A 17,222-nucleotide genomic window follows, 5' to 3' on the forward strand; every position below is an offset into this window, starting at 1 on the left:
TCCTGTCGACATATCGACATAATAGGAAAAACTGTATTTTTTTTGGTTATTTGGACCGATTTGGTCGACATTTCCGAAATATGGGAAATGTTGGCCGACATAATGTAATTTTTATATTACCATCCACTTTCATGTTAGTGAGCCTCGACATCGACATATGTCGGGCGACATTAGCGACATTTGAAACCATGGTCAAATAGTCAAAGTTTTGTAGAAGGCTTTTTAGGAGTTCTAGTCAGTTTTGAAGTCATTCCAACTATAGAACGGGGAAATCAATGTATATTTAGTCTATGTTATTGCTTTAAAAGAGAATAAGAATTGAAATAAAAATTTGCCTTTGCCTTTGCCTTTGTTTTGTTTGGTTTTAATGGTGTAATCACCATCGACTTCAATAGGTGGCTGGTCAAGCCTCTAAAGAGAATGACAAGGAAGAGAGGGGAAGAGAGGAGAGGAGGGAGAAGAGGGTGAGATCCCCTAAGAATCCTAGGGCTAGCGTTATATGGTCGTGTCCGACGTGGGGGGGGGGGGAGTTGCTCTCCTTTTATAGACGAGATACTAAGGCTATTAGGAGAAGATCTCAAAAGAGGCCTTTCCTTATTAGGGAAGGGGATCTTTATCCTCACGTCAACCATCAAGCGAACTCCACTAAGGTTTTGTCACGTGTCTAGCGAGACTCTCTAGGGATAGAGTTTCCTTTCCCTAAGGATTCTCACATAGCACATGTTGGCTACACCCCTTCATGGGTAGGGGTGCTCACAGTTCGGTTAACCGAACCGTGGGATATTTTTTCCAACTGAACCGACCTGATCGGTATTTTAAATATCCAAACCGATGCAATCGGTTAACCGGTTAATTGGTTAACTAGTGGATTGATTAACTGCGGTTCGGTTTTTCGGTTTTTTTTGGCTCACCCCTATTCATGGGTTCACTCACAGCCACATGTCTCATTGCAGGACGTTGGTAGTGTACTAAGTTCATCACAGAGTTGCGATATCATTTTGTACCCATCGTTGGTCTCAGATAGCAAATTGTGCTCATCGCAGGTCCCAGAAGGGATTTCATGCTCATCGCATGTGTAGGTGGTTTATATTACTTCGACAAAGCATCATCGTGCTATTATAGAGGTGTCTCAATTAATTTGATGCTTCAAGCGTTTCTCATTGCTTTGTTTAATTTAATTGCTCAATCCTTTCCGGATGGGATTTTTTTATGTAGTCTTCGTTTAAGGCTTCCATTGCAGTTCCGGTGATGACGAGCTACATGTACTTACAAATGGAAAATTCTTGACGGTGCCAGTTCTATCAAGAAGCTATTTGGTGTTGATTTCCAATAGTTCCTCCAGTTGCTGATTCTCCTAAGATGCATTTGGCATGCTTCCAGATAATTAATTCTAATGATTTTTTTGGTCACGTACCATTTTTTGTGATGTATAAATTTTTTGGCTAAGTACCTCGTTGTTTGACCCGGTGGTGACGTGCCTTGGTGATGAGCTACTTGGTGGCGAACTCCCTGCGGGAGAACTACTTGGTGACGAACTGCTTGATGGCGGTCTGGTGGCGAACTGCCTGGTAGTGCTCCCTGGTGGCGAACTGCCTGATGGCGAGCTGCCCGGTGGCGAGCTGCTCGATGGCGAGCTGCCCGGTGGCGAGCTGCCCGGTGGCGAGCTGCCTGGTGGTGAACTGCCTGGTGGCGAACTGCCTGGTGGCAAACTACCTGGTGGTGAACTGCCTGGTAGTGCTCCCTGGTGGCGAACTGCCTGATGGCGAATTGCCCGATGGCGAACTCCCTGGTGGCGAACTGCCTGATGGCGAACTCGTCACTTGACTTGCTCCTAGGCGGTCTGCAACTCAGAGGATGGTGGAGCTCCCTGGTGCAGCGCAACCCGACTACCCTCCGCGTGAGGTGATTTTCTCTCCTTTGTAGACGGCGGGAGCTGAGGGACTTGCGAGAACTGAATCAGAGGACCTGGGGGTATTTTCCCGGCGGGGACTCTCCGATGCCTAAGTTAGCATTCTGATTACAGAGGGCTTGGAGAGAAATGAGAGAGCTAGAGAGCGGGGGTTACCATCCTTCTTTTTCCCCTCTGGCTTTGGGGGTCGGAGTCCTTATATAGTGGTGCCCTCGCGGGTTAGGTGGGTGAAAAGCCTTCAAATGGTAAGACGTCATATCCCGTCAAAACCGGGGTACGGTGATGAACTCCTCGAGGTTGTCAGGCTGGCGCTTGTGCCAGGCGGCCAGGTCGGCGCCTGGGCCAGGTTGTCAAGTCGGCGCCTGTCAGTCGGCGGGTCGGTGTCCGGGCCAGGTTGCCAGGTCGACGCCTGTGTCAGTCGGCGGGTCGGTGTCCGGGCCAGGTTGCCAGGCCGGCGCCTTTGTCCGGGTCAGGTTGTCAGGTTGGCGCTTGGGTCCGGGTCAGGTTTTCAGGTCGGCGCCTGTGCCTGGGCCAGATTGCCAGGTCGGCGCCTGTGTCCGGGCCAGGTTGCCAGGTCGGCGGGTCGGTGTTCGCGCGCAGGTCACGCCAGGCCGCGCCAGGTCGCACAGGCCGCGCCAGGTCGCGCAGGCCGCGCGAGGCCGCGTGCAGGCCGCCCGTGGGCCGCGTGCAGGTTGCGCCAGGCCAGCCAGACTGGTGCCCGGGGGGGAGACCAACTTGGTAAGTTGTTGCCTGGGTGCTTGCCTAGTTGTCACGAGGTGCCACGTGTTGCAATTTCACTGGAGGGCCAAATCTGCCCTCATCAATTGCCCCCCACTCCCGAGCTGAGAGTAACTTAGCGAAGGGAGTAGATTTCTTTTGGCCCGTAAGTCGACGAGCTAGTAAGTTTTGATCCAATTCCTTAGGCTTTGGGAGCTGCCTGAATGTGGCGAGCTGCCAGTAAGACGAGGGGGTCTCCGCCAGTTCAGTAATGTAGCCCTTAGGCTTTGGGGCAACTTATAGTTCACTTTTGCTGATTTTGTTCCTTCTGAGAAAGTGACTGGATATTTAGCAATAGTGTGGCCCGCAGGCTTTGGGAGTGACTCGTAGTCTACTCTTTTTTGACTTTTGCTCGTGCCGGAGAGGTGACCGAGCCTTAAGCAGTAATGTGGCCCGTAGGCTTTGGGAGTGACTCGTAGTCTACTCTTTTTTGACTTTTGCCCGTGCCGAAGAGGCGACCGGGTCTTAAGCAGTAATGTGGCCCGTAGGCTTTTGGGAGTGACTCGTAGTCTACTTTTTTGACTTTTGCCCATGCCGGAGAGGCGACCGGGTCTTAAGCAGTAATGTGGCCCGTAGGCTTTGCCTGTGAGGTGTCGAGCTATGATTGAGCTGCATCAGCTTCGTAAGGCCGGTCACCCACTCCTACAAGAAGCTACTAGGAGCTCGACCTTCGGGGGCAGCACTACTAACTTTAGGTTGCCAGCTCACACGGGAACCTTGGAAGGCTCGACTGGTAAGGGCGCCTATGTAGTCTGTTGGCCGTCAACTCCCGCGGAAGCCACAAAGAGCTCATCTTTGTAGGGGGGACCTTGCGGAGAGGACTGATGAGGCATTATTTGAATTGAAAGTAAGGTTGGTAGAGCTACTTAGTCTGTTAGCCCCCTGCATAGTTTTTGAGTTCATAAAAAATGTAAACTATAAAGTGATAGCTTCAAAAAAATTGAGGACTTAGCTTTGGTAAGATGAGAACTTAGCTTTTGTAGGATGAGAACTTGGCTTTTCGTAGCGTTTCCCACAGACGGCGCCAATTGATGTAACCGTTTTTGGTCACGTACCATTTTTTGTGATGTATAAATTTTTTGGCTAAGTACCTCGTTGTTTGACCCAGTGGTGACGTGCCTTGGTGATGAGCTACTTGGTGGCGAACTCCCTGCGGGAGAACTACTTGGTGACGAACTGCTTGATGGCGGTCTGGTGGCGAACTGCCTGGTGGCGAACTACCTGGTGGCGAACTGCCTGGTGGCGAGCTGCCTGGTGGCGAGCTGCCTGGTGGCGAACTGCCTGGTGGCGAATTGCTTGGTGGCGAACTACCTGGTGGCGAACTGCCTGGTAGTGCTCCCTGGTGGCGAACTGCCTGGTGGTGAGCTACCTGGTGGCGAACTCCCTGGTGGTGAACTGCCTGATGGCGAACTCGTCACTTGACTTGCTCCTAGGCGGTCTGCAACTCAGAGGATGGTGGAGCTCCCTGGTGCAACGCAACCCGACTACCCTCCGCGTGAGGTGATTTTCTCTCCTTTGTAGACGGCAGGAGCTGAGGGACCTGCGAGAACTGAATCAGAGGACCCGGGGGTATTTTCCCGGCGGGGACTCTCCGATGCCTAAGTTAGCATTCTGATTACAGAGGGCTTGGAGAGAAATGAGAGAGCTAGAGAGCGGGGGTTACCATCCTTCTTTTTCCCCTCTGGCTTTGGGGGTCGGAGTCCTTATATAGTGGTGCCCTCGCGGGTTAGGTGGGTGAAAAGCCTTCAAATGGTAAGACGTCATATCCCGTCAGAACCGGGGTACAGTGATGAACTCCTCGAGGTTGTCAGGCTGGCGCTTGTGCCAGGCGGCTAGGTCGGCGCCTGGGCCAGGTTGTCAGGTTGGCGCCTGTCAATCGGCGGGTCGGTGTCCGGGCCAGGTTGCCAGGCCGGCGCCTGTCTGTCGGCGGGTCGGTGTCCGGGCCAGGTTGCCAGGTCGGCGCCTGTGTCAGTCGGCGGGTCGGTGTCCATGCCGGCGCCTGTGTCCGGGCCAGGTTGCCAGGTTGGCGCCTATGGCAGGCTGATCCGGCCAGGTCGCGCAGGCCGCACGCAGGTCGCGCCAGATCGCGCGCCAGGCCGCGTGCAGGTCGCGCCAGGCCAGCCAGATCGGTGCCCGGGGGGGAGACCAACTTGGTAAGTTGTTGCCTAGGTGCTTGCCTAGTCACGAGGTGCCACGTGTCGCAATTTCACTGGAGGGCCAAATCTGCCCTCATCAAAAATCATTGGAACTAATTGTCCTTTTGGCTCAAAAATCATTCTAAGATGTGATTCTCTGGAGCTAAAAAAAGAATCATATTTTGGTCAAAACTTATTCTTCAAATACTGATTCTTCTGAGCAAAATTTTAACCAAATACAGACCTAGGCTAGGTCTCTCTCCTGCAAGTCTTATATTCATGGGAGAGTTGGTTTTTCATAGTAATGAGATTATTGGATCTGGTAACATAACCACAATTTGGCAAAGAATTAGTCATTTTGTTCATAGTAATGAGGGTGTCTAGAGCCTGAATAAAATCACCTCCTTTAACCAAGTTAATATTATATATATATATATATATATATACAGAGAGAGAGAGAGAGATCAGGAAGAAGATTTCACTAATAATTCATAAGTACAGTTATTAAAGCATCTTCAAACTCAAATTACATAATATTACAACTTTGCCCAAAATATAAGAGGCTATCTGCTCCTTGTTTTGCTAAAACAACTTCTATATTCTTATATCAGCATTTGTATTTAGCTTGATCTGTTTATGCCTCAGGTAAAATCTGTCTTTCAGTGATTTCTTTTTTTGTGAAAATAAATGAAATTTCTATTTCTTATCCAGTACCTATTCTGATATTTCTCTTTTGGTAACCAGCCTTGGCATGAAAGATTCTCTGGGGCCTTTGAAAGCTTTAGCAGTTGCTAGTGTCATAAATGGCATTGGTGATGTTGTCTTGTGCTGTTTCTTGGGCTATGGTATTGCTGGTGCAGCATGGGCAACGATGGTCTCACAAGTATGCTAACAGATGATCATATCTGATTCACAATGCTTTATAGGATGTTCTTACTTAATTTGCATTTGTTTGTTTCTGTTTTTTATTAGGTTTGTGACTTACCAGCAATGATTCCAGGTTGTTGCAGGTTATATGATGATTGATACTCTGAACAAGAAAGGCTACAATGCCTTCTCAGTATCTGTTCCATCAATCAAAGAGCTGCTGCAAATAGTTGAACTTGCTGCTCCAGTTTTTGTAACCATGATATCAAAGGTTTGTAAGATTTTACATGGGTCTCTCCCTGTCTATAGCTCATACTTAGTTTTTGTAGTATGGTTTAACCTATTGATATACAGGTTGCCTTCTATTCCCTTCTTACATATTTTGCTACATCCATGGGAACTATCACCATTGCAGCACATCAGGTTGGTTTTACTCACTTCTCCAATTTGTCATATTTATTTATCTTTTGATCTCTTATGTCACTCATTCTGGGATGTAATGAACTCATAAAACATATATTGTAATCAATGTTGTTGTAGGTTATGATTCAGGTGTTCTGCATGTGTACTGTATGGGGTGAACCCCTCTCTCAAACTGCACAGTCTTTTATGCCTGAGTTGATGTATGGAGTTAATCGGAATCTAGCGAAGGTTAATAATTTTCTTTCCTTGCTAATATCACATTACCTATGTATTATGTGTTTTGTTCTAATGTTTCAGTATTTGTTATTGTGGCAATGCAAATCTGAATGTTATGTACATTGCTGGCTGCAGTTTAGGTGTTCTAGTTATCCATTACTAGTTTCTGAAAATGACTCGTGTACTTGCTTTTTCCTCAAGAAACTGGGTGTTGCATATTTTTATATCTATTATTTACCTTTGTCAAAATTATGCTGAAAGATGCACAATAAATGCCATACAGGCAAGAATGCTGCTGAAGTCACTTGTGATCATTGGAGCATTAACTGGATTGATATTGGGGATAATTGGAACATCTGTTCCCTGGTTGATGCCCTATCTTTTCACAAATGACCATGAGATCATTAGAGAGGTTAGTTTTGCTTCTAATTACCTTAACCCTGGGTCTCAACTATTTGCCAGTATCGCTATTTGTGTTATTATGAGTGATTTGATGATTCCATTAATAACTAGGTTTTTCTTTTCTTTTCTTGTTACAAAATGTTCCTGGTCTCTAGAAGCAAATTTGCATTTTGTGGCAAGTTTTACTTGGTTTTAAATTTTCACTTCTGAAATGGACTGTTGAGTTAGGGTTTCCTGCAATGATCTATTATTAATACGTTATACTAAACTGCCCTAGTTGTTAATCCAATAGCTACCTCATTAAGCATTATTCTTTTTATTGGTAGCTGTGAGCAAATTGTATTAAAGCAAGATAACATGTGATTACAAAAGAAATATACAAAATTAGCATTTGAGCATCAGCTCTGTAATGGTATACCACAATATTGTTCATTTCTTGAAACTCTTTAGATTACTAAGTTAATGCCAATCTTAGAATTCAATGAAATGGTGTTTCACTTTGGATATCTAGAACCTTGCCTCTAAAACCTGGTAGCCTAACATCCCATAAGATCTAGATATGTCTTTTATCCATCCTATACAATCTGAGACTCCCCCTTGAATGACATTCTTTTGATAGGTTTTCTAAACTGCCAGAGTGACAGCCAGCCCCTGGATAAGAGATAGTAGCTCTGTCCAGGTTTAACTTGGTGGTTTTCTTCCTGAAGCAAATCATGTTAAAAATGTCTTAAGATGAACATCTCTAAAATCCAAACCTGATGGATTACTTATTGTCATATTCGGTCATATCAATAACTGTTTAATAATTATTTTGTCCATAACTATCCAATTCCTCTAGTCTTTATGAACTGCAAAGCCCTTAAGCAAAATGAAGTGGAAAGACTAGGCTATTTTGCTTGTAGTTTATATAAAATATGTTGCAAACTGTGGGTCAGACAACACCATTTGTTATCCTTGTCTGCTTTTGGGTTCATATAATTTTACATGTTCCTTATGTCTGCTTCATATAGGTAGGGAGTATGTCATTTTCAAAATTCTCCTTCCTAATGTAAAATTTTATTGGAATTCCAATACAAGTCCTGATTTTTTAGATGAAGGATGTACTTAAATTTGGGTATCAATTGTGGGATAGAAATGATTCTATACATGCTATTTGATCTACACATCTTGAGCTCTATTTAGTTCTTATTTTCATGGATGTTGTCATTAATAGATGATGGATATAATGAAACTTGGGTACCAAATGTGGCATAAAGATGTTTTATTTTCATGGATGTTATTATTCTCTTACCCTGCATTCTTTTCCAGATGCACAAGGTGTTATTTGCATACTTTACTGCATTAGTGGTGACACCTTCAACACATAGCCTTGAAGGAACACTACTGGTATATTTCTGTAAACTTCTTTACAGATGCATTTCAATGGGTTCTTAATTTGCTGTTTCATTTTACTAGTTCCTCTCGTGACCATATGTTTTACTTTTTTTTTTTTGGGTCATTAACCATGAATTGTATTAATTATGAAGTAAAGATAAACTTCTCTGTATCCAAACAGAATAGAGAGAAGGCAATACAAACTGCTGCAAAGCTGACAGATTTCTGGTACAAGCCAATTTAGATTTTCATCAATGCCCATGTTTTGTATCCTTCAGGGAAGCTGGTTCTTTCTTACTCCATCTCTTCCAAGGGCATCTTCTATTGTATCAGCTGATCAAGGTGTCCATCTGAATGAGCAGTTCAAAATGGATGCCAATTCATAGCATCACCTATCTGAGTGCCCAAGGGTAGGGGTGTCCACGGTTCGGTTAACCGAACCATGGGCAATTTTTACAAACCGAACTGGTACCACTACCACCAGCTTTTTCATTTTTCCAAACCGAAACCGAACTGGTACCACCGGTTAACCGGTCCGCCAGTTTTGGTTTTTTATATTTATAATATATATTATCTAAATATATGTATAATATTATATTATAAATAATAAATGATATATAATATATTTTAAAAATATAATATATTTGTAAATAGATTATTATAAATATAATACATGTATATATTTATATATAATATATAGAAAATTTGTGACATATATTAAAAATATATATAAAATATACATATAAATATATATACCGATCGGTTCGGTTAACCGCATTTCGCGGTTCGGTTTTTCGGTTTTTCGTGGACACCCCTACCCAAGGGCCCTCTTTCTTTTTTTAGTCCATCTAAGGATCACTCTGCAGTCCCCTTCTTTTGTGACCATCTCTTAGGCTGGCCATGGGTGATGAATCTTTAGGTAATTCTATCTAGTGCATTGCATTTTGAGGAATAGAGCATTCAGTTTGTTAACTTTATCCTGGACTAATCTCACTTGTAGTCCAATTTTATGTTTTAGAAATGGAATTTCACAACTTGTGTACTTCTTTGCACTAATTATTCTAAAATTGTATCAATCAAAAATTTAAGTCGGTGGTACACCAAACCTTTTTTTTCTTACATTGGACAACTGCAATGCTTAGTCCCAATCTCAGCTCCGTCTGTATCAAAGGAGTGATCTCACTTGTAGTCCAATTTTATGTTTTAGAAATGGAACTCCACAACTTGTGCCATTCTTTCTTCTTTGCATTAATTATTCTAAAATTGTATCTATCAAAAATTTATGTTGGTGGTACATCAAGCTTTTTTTTTTTTCTTACATAACTGCAATGCTCACTCCTAATCTCAGCTCTCTGTGTCAAAGAAGTCCAGTTTAAACAGTTTAGCTTATCCATTACATATAGATTCTTCTACTCAAGAAGTCAAGAAATAAATACATGTTGCAAAGATAATGTCACTGCACTGACTCTATCTGTTCTCTATTTTTTTTTTTACTAAAATGCAACAACTATGAAGTGATTAAACCAAAGAAAGAAGTAAGAAGGATATAGGGAAGTAGAAATAAAACTCACACAGAGGTGGTGATGATGGACTACCCTGCAGCCAAAGTGTGGAATACAGAATACTGCAACCCCTCCAAAAGCTGCTTTTTTATTATGGGTGGCAGTCCTGGGTAAGTGTTTGACAGTGGATGTTTTGGCTAGGAAATGTCTGAATGTTTTACCTAGCAGGTGTGTAACGTGTGGGGGAGCTTCTGAGGATTCAGAGCATTTGCTAATTCACTGCAGAGTTGCAAGAAACCTTTGGGCAAGATTTTTGGGGCTGTTCTGAAGTTCATTGTTGTTCCAGAAAATTTATTGGCAATTCTAAGGAGTTGGCACTTGGCAGCTGAAAGGTCCTTTATTTGGGGAGTAGGACCAGCTTAAGTGGTTTGGACAATTTGGACGAAAAGGAACAAAAGACTGTTTGAATACAAGTTCCTTACAGAAGAGATTTTACTGAAAGGATGTTGGGATAGGTTGTATTCATGGGTAGGAACACAGATTGTTCAGGAATAGGCCTTATAGCTCCTTTTTTTTATTCTGGAGCTCTTTTTGTATCACAGAATATACAGATTAGAAGATGTACATATATCTTTGGGCACTGCACATCTCCTTGTTTGTGCAGATTTGGCTTGTTAATTGAGTAGTACAATACGTTACCTTTTTCCTCAAAAAAAAAAAAAAAAAACTGAACTCTACATTTAGAACACATAATGATATTATTTATATTAGTTATTTATATTTTAACCTGATAATTATCCATGGACAGAACAATATTGGAAATTAGGAAATATGAACTAGGTTTTGATTCATAACTACTACTTATTTGAAAACTAACAAGTACTTGAAAAGAATAACTACTTGACTTATGGGAGACGGTTGTAAATTGAAACACTTGTTTTCCTTTAGTGCAAGTTTTGGGTATAGACTGTATAGTACAAGTTTTTCTTTTGGAAACATTCAAGTATTATATTAATATGAGATAATGTAGTTAGATCAGCATCCGTACACCAAAATACTTTACAACAGGAATGTACAAAAAGTATGATCATGTGCATCTGTTGTTCATAGATAGGCTATCAAAATCCAAAAAGAAGCTGATCCAAAAATAAATAAAAGTAAAGTTTCCCTTGAAAAAAAGTATGATCATGCTTAATTCACAATGGGAGTGCCAGTGTAACAAAAGTTTTCCTTAAATGAAAAAATAGAAAATGCCTGACATACTTCTTATGGATTAACTGGTTTAATATTTTCTTGACCAAGTATAAAAGTTCTACATTTTTAAGCTTTAAATATATACCCCCTCGTGAAAAGTTGGAGATACCACTTGTGAGTGAGAATGACAATCCCCATGTTATTGCAATATCGGTACTCACCTGTATTTATACCACATGTCACTGGCTCAAGATGGGCAAAAAGCTAGTGTAGAACATTTATGTTGCATGTGAATAAGAAAAATCAGAAACAGCAAACACATTCTAGCTGCATTAGTTATTTTTAATTTATGCAGGCTGGCAGGGATCTTCGGTTTCTAAGTCTATCAATGACTGGATGCTTTTCTTTGGGTGGACTTCTACTAATGGTATGCTTTCATCTTACACGTTTCCATAGCTTCAGTTTTTCTTTTTCTTTTTCTGGGACATGAATGAAAATTTGAATTGCCTTATCTAGTATCTAAGGGTTGTTCCTTAAATTATTAAGCTTCACAAGTCTAAGTAATGTTCATTTTGATTATTAGATAATGATGTTAATATCAATTATTTGTTAATTAAAAATAATGTTAAACAATTTTTTAATATCGTGTATTAACTATCAACTAGTCTCCTATGGTCGAATATTTTGTTCCATAAATTTTCTTGTTTAGGTTAATACTGTTAATTATCAATTTGTTAATATTTTTTGTTCTATTGCTAGAAATGGAACCCAACTCACCAGTCACCACTATGCTACAACATACTGAGATTTAGGGATGCAACTTAGACGGGTTCAGATTGGGCTTTTGTCAAAATTTGGGTGGGCCTGACCTGAGGGCCCAAGCCTAGTGTAAAATGTTAACTCAGACCAACCCTAGTTGCACCCCTACTAAGATTATTTCGGTTGAAAGCCATCTGAAAATAAAATAGTCCACCAAATATCGATATTATTTTGATGTTCTTAACGAATGACCTGGATGCATTAATTCTTCCACCATTTCCTCAGTGTTTCCCAACTCCCAAGTGTATCCTAGTAGTTCATATGAACTATTAAAAGATGTGCTTATTATGTCTTTAGACCTTATGTATAGTCATTTATGCCTAGATTTATTGGTATCAATGCATTTGCCGAAATGACTTTTTCTAGTAATGCCCACACAAATCCTAATCATTCCCTGTATTCATTTTTTAAGTGTATCTACAGGTTGCTTTTCTAATGCTCTTCACAATACTGATACTTCGAACCTTGGTCTCTACCATGTGCTGATGATTTTAATTTAACAGCTTGTTAGCAGCAGAGGGTGTGGTTTGCCAGGTTGCTGGTGGGCTCTAGCAGGATTTCAATGGGTAAAAATTTTATCCCTTGATTTAAGAGGTTAAGACTGTTCTTATTTCAAACATCACTGACTCAACATGCTTCTTTAGGCTCGCTTTTCTATTGCTTTACGACGGCTTACTTCTCCGCATGGAATACTCTACTCTGAAGAGCTAAACACACATGAACTGGAGAAACTGAAAGCTGCGTAGGGAACAACAGAACAGAAACCAGGACACATGAAGTGGGGAAACTGAATGTTGCATAGAGATACATGATCATGCTTTTAAAGATTGAGCAACCAAGCCTAATTGAATTCGCCATGCAGAAGCTACATGTCTTAGATGACCAAGATATTCTGGAGGAGGTATTTATTAGTCACGAATTCATGATTCATACAAGTTCATTTCGCCAATGTAAAATAATTATTATTAATTTGTCATATGCCCATAAATTGGCGGTGCGTGCTCATTGTTTTGGTGACCATTCAGTGTTGTAATTGAGAGTACATTGTTCTTTATTAGTTAATGGAAATAAACATTTGTTTGATCTCTAAGCCACAGTCCCAAGCAACCTCCATCACCACTAAAGCAATTTTGCAAATGACAATTGCGACCGTTTTTTTTCAAATTGCATTCCATAACCAGAACCTTGACCGAAGAAGCAAGAAAGCAAGAAAAATGATTAAGCAGCATACCGTAGAGCCGTGTATTCCTTTGAAATATACGGAAACATTGTCAGAGTCGGACTGATGTGGACTGGATCACGGTTCACGGGTCAAATGGTCCAACCTCCAGTTTGACTATTTCAATTCAATATATATATATATATCCTGGTAACCCAAAAACCGTATTGGCTGTGACTGTGAGAACCCAGTTCTGATGGTCTGACCGTCTGGCCTGGTCCGAGTCTCAATAGATTGATAACCATAACTCAAGTTATAATGAATGACTCCGGGAGTCGTACTGGTTGCAAACTTGCTTCGACTCCAAAACTGAAATAACCTCCGGAGAATTGAGATTCTGCTTAGCAAACACGTGTTTCCTTGAACACTTTCACTTCTCATTTCTCCATACAACCTGCCTAGAAGAAGAATTATAACCATTGAAAATGTCTGAAAAGAGGAAAACCCACAGTATCCTTATCTTCGGCATAAATAAGGATAAAGATCTTATGCTACTGATTTCCCTGGACTGGTTGTGGTTCGTACAAGTTATGCTTTGCTGCAGCTAAATTACTACTTTTGGATTATAGCAGATAGGGCAATTTTTGGGCCTTAAAAATAGGTAATCTTTTTAAAAATAATATCAAATAAGGGCAAAATTACTGTTCATCTTCTTCTTCTTGTAGAAGCGCCGCCGGCAACCTCCGGCAATGCCTTTGCCTACCTTCGCCCACCTCTGCCTAGTTTTGCCACCTCCGCCCAAATAGAAAACTTCTCTTCAATTCGGAGGAGTTGTCTTGATGGCCGACTCCAAGTGATGGTCGAAATCATTGTCGTCATTATGGTAGTCGAGGTAGCCAAATCTCTGGAGATAGCATTTAACTTGGTTGAGACCTTTTACTCTATCTCCATTGTGGCATCCTTCTAACTGATGCAAGAACAAAAAACAAAGAGAGGAGAGGGAAGACGAGGAGAGGGAGGATGAGGAGGATGATAAGAGCATGCCTTTGCACCCATTGATGGAAGAGGTGGAGGAGAGAGAGCCTGAGACATTCACTACTTCTTTGAGTTGTCGATAAGAGCCTGAGAAGTTGCTCATGCCTGAGAGTTGTGAAAACTTCTTTGATCATGCCTTTGCTCGAACTCAGAGAAGTTGCTCATGCCTTTGCACCCACTGATGGAAGAGTGCATTTCGATTCGGAGGAGTGATGGACAAATGGTATCCGCACTGATTGGATTGATGCGGCATTCGTGGCGGTGCACGAAATCAGCCACTTGCTTGGGCTTGGGCACAGCTCTGAGCATGATGCTGTCATGTTTCCCTACATTGATGTGGGAACCCAGACGATATAGAAGGAACACAATCTCTTTACGGTATTTATTGATTGCCGCTACCACTTCAACTTGTAACTTGTTGTTCCATCCCGGCCGGTCTTGTCTTGCTCATGCACATCATATGAAGAAATACTTGCCTTTTAATGGCGATCCAATTACAACCGCTTACAGTAATAGCCTAATAGGCGGAGGTGGCGGTGTTGGGCAGAGGCAGAGGCGTTGCCTAAGGCGGCGGCTCTTCTGCAAGGAGAAGAAGATGAACAATTGCTTTGCCCTTATTTGATATTATTTTTAAAAAGTTAATCTATTTTTGATATTTTATTAAAATATTACTTTTATTGATATTAGGGCCCCAAAATTGCCCTTATCTGATATAAACCCAATTACTTTCAATCAACTATCAACTGCCATCTTTTCTTCTTTATGCGTTAATATATTAACAATAGGGATTGTGGAAGAACCTTCATCATTCTTTCTTTTGCAAAGATACCAATTTGCATCTCAGTTCATCTTAGGATCAGAGGTGAAGCATCATGCAAGGTTCTCTGATTTTAAGGGCAACAAAAGTGGAACCAGAAAGAATTTGAAGAGTTCACATCTATGCCCCACTAGAGGGCGCCCCACAGCACATTCCCACCTTCTACTGGGAACATCTCCCGATAACAAGTACAGAAGATGATGAGACATCATTGGGAAATGTTCCCAATATAAGGTGGAGATGTGCTGTGGGGCATTATGGGGTGCCCACTTTGTGGGGCACAGATGTGAACTCAAATAGAAGTCTTACCAAAACAGGATAATTGAAGAAAACTTTGGCTATTAGGAGCTAACAAATATCCATTGGCTCCCCGACAGAACACGCCACACAGAACATCGCAACTGTGCATTGACAATATTTCCTCGTAACAAGTATGGGAGATGTTCTAAATGCATGCTCAGAGGTGTTGTGGGGCACATTCTGAGGAGCCAATCTGAACTCAGGACCATCAGCTTGGGCCGTTGGGACTGTTTTTGGGCATATGCCACACAGAACATCCCTGCTTGTCTTTTCTGGTCAAATGAATATTAATGCAAGTACTCTTTTGCCCTACACCCATGGTTTCGCTAGAACATTTTCAAACAATATCAATTTTAAGCATTATATTTAAATCAAATCAAATTGGATTTTATAGGATAGAGGTGGTTTTCCTCTATAAAATTTATTTTTAAAAAAAAAAGAAGTGGTTTTCCTCTATAAACATTGACAAATAGAAACAGGTGGGGTTCGGATCAACCTTAATGGGATTGAATCCAAGCATGAAATAATCATGGATTACATCTTGGTGCCATGTAAGGGCGTTTGGTCTAGTGGTATGATTCTCGCTTCGGGTGCGAGAGGTCGCGAGTTCGATTCTCGCAACGCCCCAAGTTGGGCATTTTATGTATTTTCAAGTAAAGGTCAACGTGTATACTGTGTAGTGGTGGTCACTGGTTACTTGGTCAGCAGATCTGTTTTCAATTTTTCATCCCAAGGCTCTGCAAAAAACCAAAATAGACAATGCACCAGCCGGGAATCGAACCCGGGTCTGTACCGTGGCAGGGTACTATTCTACCACTAGACCACTGGTGCGTTGATATCTAAGGAAACCATATTAAATATTTTAAAACGATCATCCCCCACACCGACCTCACAGCATGTACCAGCCGGTAACATCTTGTGTATTATGTCATTATTCATAGGAGATGCTCATATTACACAGTAGGATTGTTGTCTATTATGTTATTATTGATTGTATGAACGAACTATATCCTACAAGGTGGTGCAAATGTGTAATGTTTTCGAACCGTCATTGATCTAGACAGTTGGACCGTTTGGCCCGAAAACCGTCCAGACAACCAGTTCTGTTTCACCTTTAACCCATTCCTAGGTCAAAAACCATTAACTTGGTCAAAGAACCGTTGACCCAAGTGGTCGAACCATCAACTTGTTTGACCCAGAAAGTGGTTCGTAGTTTAAGAAAGTTGTAGAGGATAGAGAGGGGAGAAACTGAGACATGAACTCAGATATATGATCCAACAGAGAGAAGAAGAAGAAGAAGAAGAAGATTGTAGAAGTTGGAGAGAAATCAATCTCAGATCTAAGATCTCAGTTCTCGAATCTCAGATTTGAGATATACCTCTGTTGCTGACGCCTTGCCGTCACCATTGCCATTATCATCGCCATTGAGCATTGAATCCGCCTCTTCCTCTTCCTTCTTCTTCCCTCCTTCCCTCCTTCCTTTCTCTCATTTTCTGTTTTTTCCTTTCTCTCCTTCCTTTCTTTCCTTCTTTTATTCCTTCTTTCTCAACCAATAACCATATCCTTTCTCATATAAAATATTTTCCCTAATAATGCAAATTGTCTGAACCATTCAATCCGGATGGTCAACTGCTGACCCAGAAACCGGTAGTTAGAACGATTCTGTTTCCGGATCGGTTTTTAAAACCTAGGAGTGGTATTCTACATGATTTGTGTTGAACAAAACTATATTCAACCCAACCAATAAATAAGGGAAAATCAAACCCATCCCACATATAGTATACTTGTACTAAACCAAGTCTATGAATGGGATTGTTAATGGATTAGATATTAATCCAACCCAATCCAATAAATATTTTAATTAGTCCAATTCAATATGTATTATTGGACCATCTAACCTGTTCAAATTGATTTTAATTCAGATTGGATTCAATCAAAACCTAATTGACATCTCTACTCTTTATTTCTATCAATAAATCGGATATTGGTTCAATCAGACCCAGTTCAATATAAATTCAATTGGACCATTAAGTGTGGACTGATCTAGTTAAATATGTCTTATTGGACTTATTAACTGTCCAATATTCCGTTCAAAATAATTTTGATTTGAATAGAGTCCAACCCAAACCCAATCTATCGATGCTCCCATCCATGCATACAATTATATCAATTATACCGGGAAAAAAAACTATATCCGTGTTGCAAATGTCAACTGTCGGGTTTAGCACTAGTTCACCTCATCCCGAATAAGGTTCGATTAGTGCAAGTTTACCACTAAACCTACATACTAATA

General features: G+C 41.4%; 1 protein-coding gene and 2 non-coding genes across 3 annotated transcripts in view; 2 read left to right on the forward strand and 1 right to left on the reverse strand.

Moving 5' to 3' along the window:
* Window positions 1–12,708, forward strand: part of LOC104607537 (protein DETOXIFICATION 46, chloroplastic) — a 28,575-nt gene extending 15,867 nt beyond the window's left edge. Inside the window, exons 6-14 of the mRNA XM_010273199.3 lie at window positions 5,566–5,704; window positions 5,822–5,959; window positions 6,043–6,111; window positions 6,229–6,339; window positions 6,611–6,739; window positions 8,038–8,115; window positions 11,155–11,226; window positions 12,122–12,184; window positions 12,263–12,708. Of these exons, the coding sequence (XP_010271501.1) occupies window positions 5,566–5,704; window positions 5,822–5,959; window positions 6,043–6,111; window positions 6,229–6,339; window positions 6,611–6,739; window positions 8,038–8,115; window positions 11,155–11,226; window positions 12,122–12,184; window positions 12,263–12,364 (901 nt within the window). The 3' untranslated portion in view covers window positions 12,365–12,708. The remainder of the gene's footprint in view (window positions 1–5,565; window positions 5,705–5,821; window positions 5,960–6,042; window positions 6,112–6,228; window positions 6,340–6,610; window positions 6,740–8,037; window positions 8,116–11,154; window positions 11,227–12,121; window positions 12,185–12,262) is intronic.
* Window positions 12,709–15,484: 2,776 nt separating this feature from the next.
* TRNAP-CGG (transfer RNA proline (anticodon CGG)) lies at window positions 15,485–15,556 on the forward strand. The gene has a single exon. It is a non-coding gene; the product is annotated as a tRNA-Pro (tRNA).
* A 133-nt stretch (window positions 15,557–15,689) lies between these two features.
* TRNAG-GCC (transfer RNA glycine (anticodon GCC)) lies at window positions 15,690–15,760 on the reverse strand. Its single transcript has one exon. It is a non-coding gene; the product is annotated as a tRNA-Gly (tRNA).
* Window positions 15,761–17,222: the final 1,462 nt, after the last annotated feature.

The sequence above is a fragment of the Nelumbo nucifera genome, chromosome 5, assembly GCF_055504915.1.
Source record: "Nelumbo nucifera cultivar China Antique chromosome 5, China Antique-T2T, whole genome shotgun sequence".
In the NCBI taxonomy this organism is placed as follows: domain Eukaryota; kingdom Viridiplantae; phylum Streptophyta; class Magnoliopsida; order Proteales; family Nelumbonaceae; genus Nelumbo; species Nelumbo nucifera.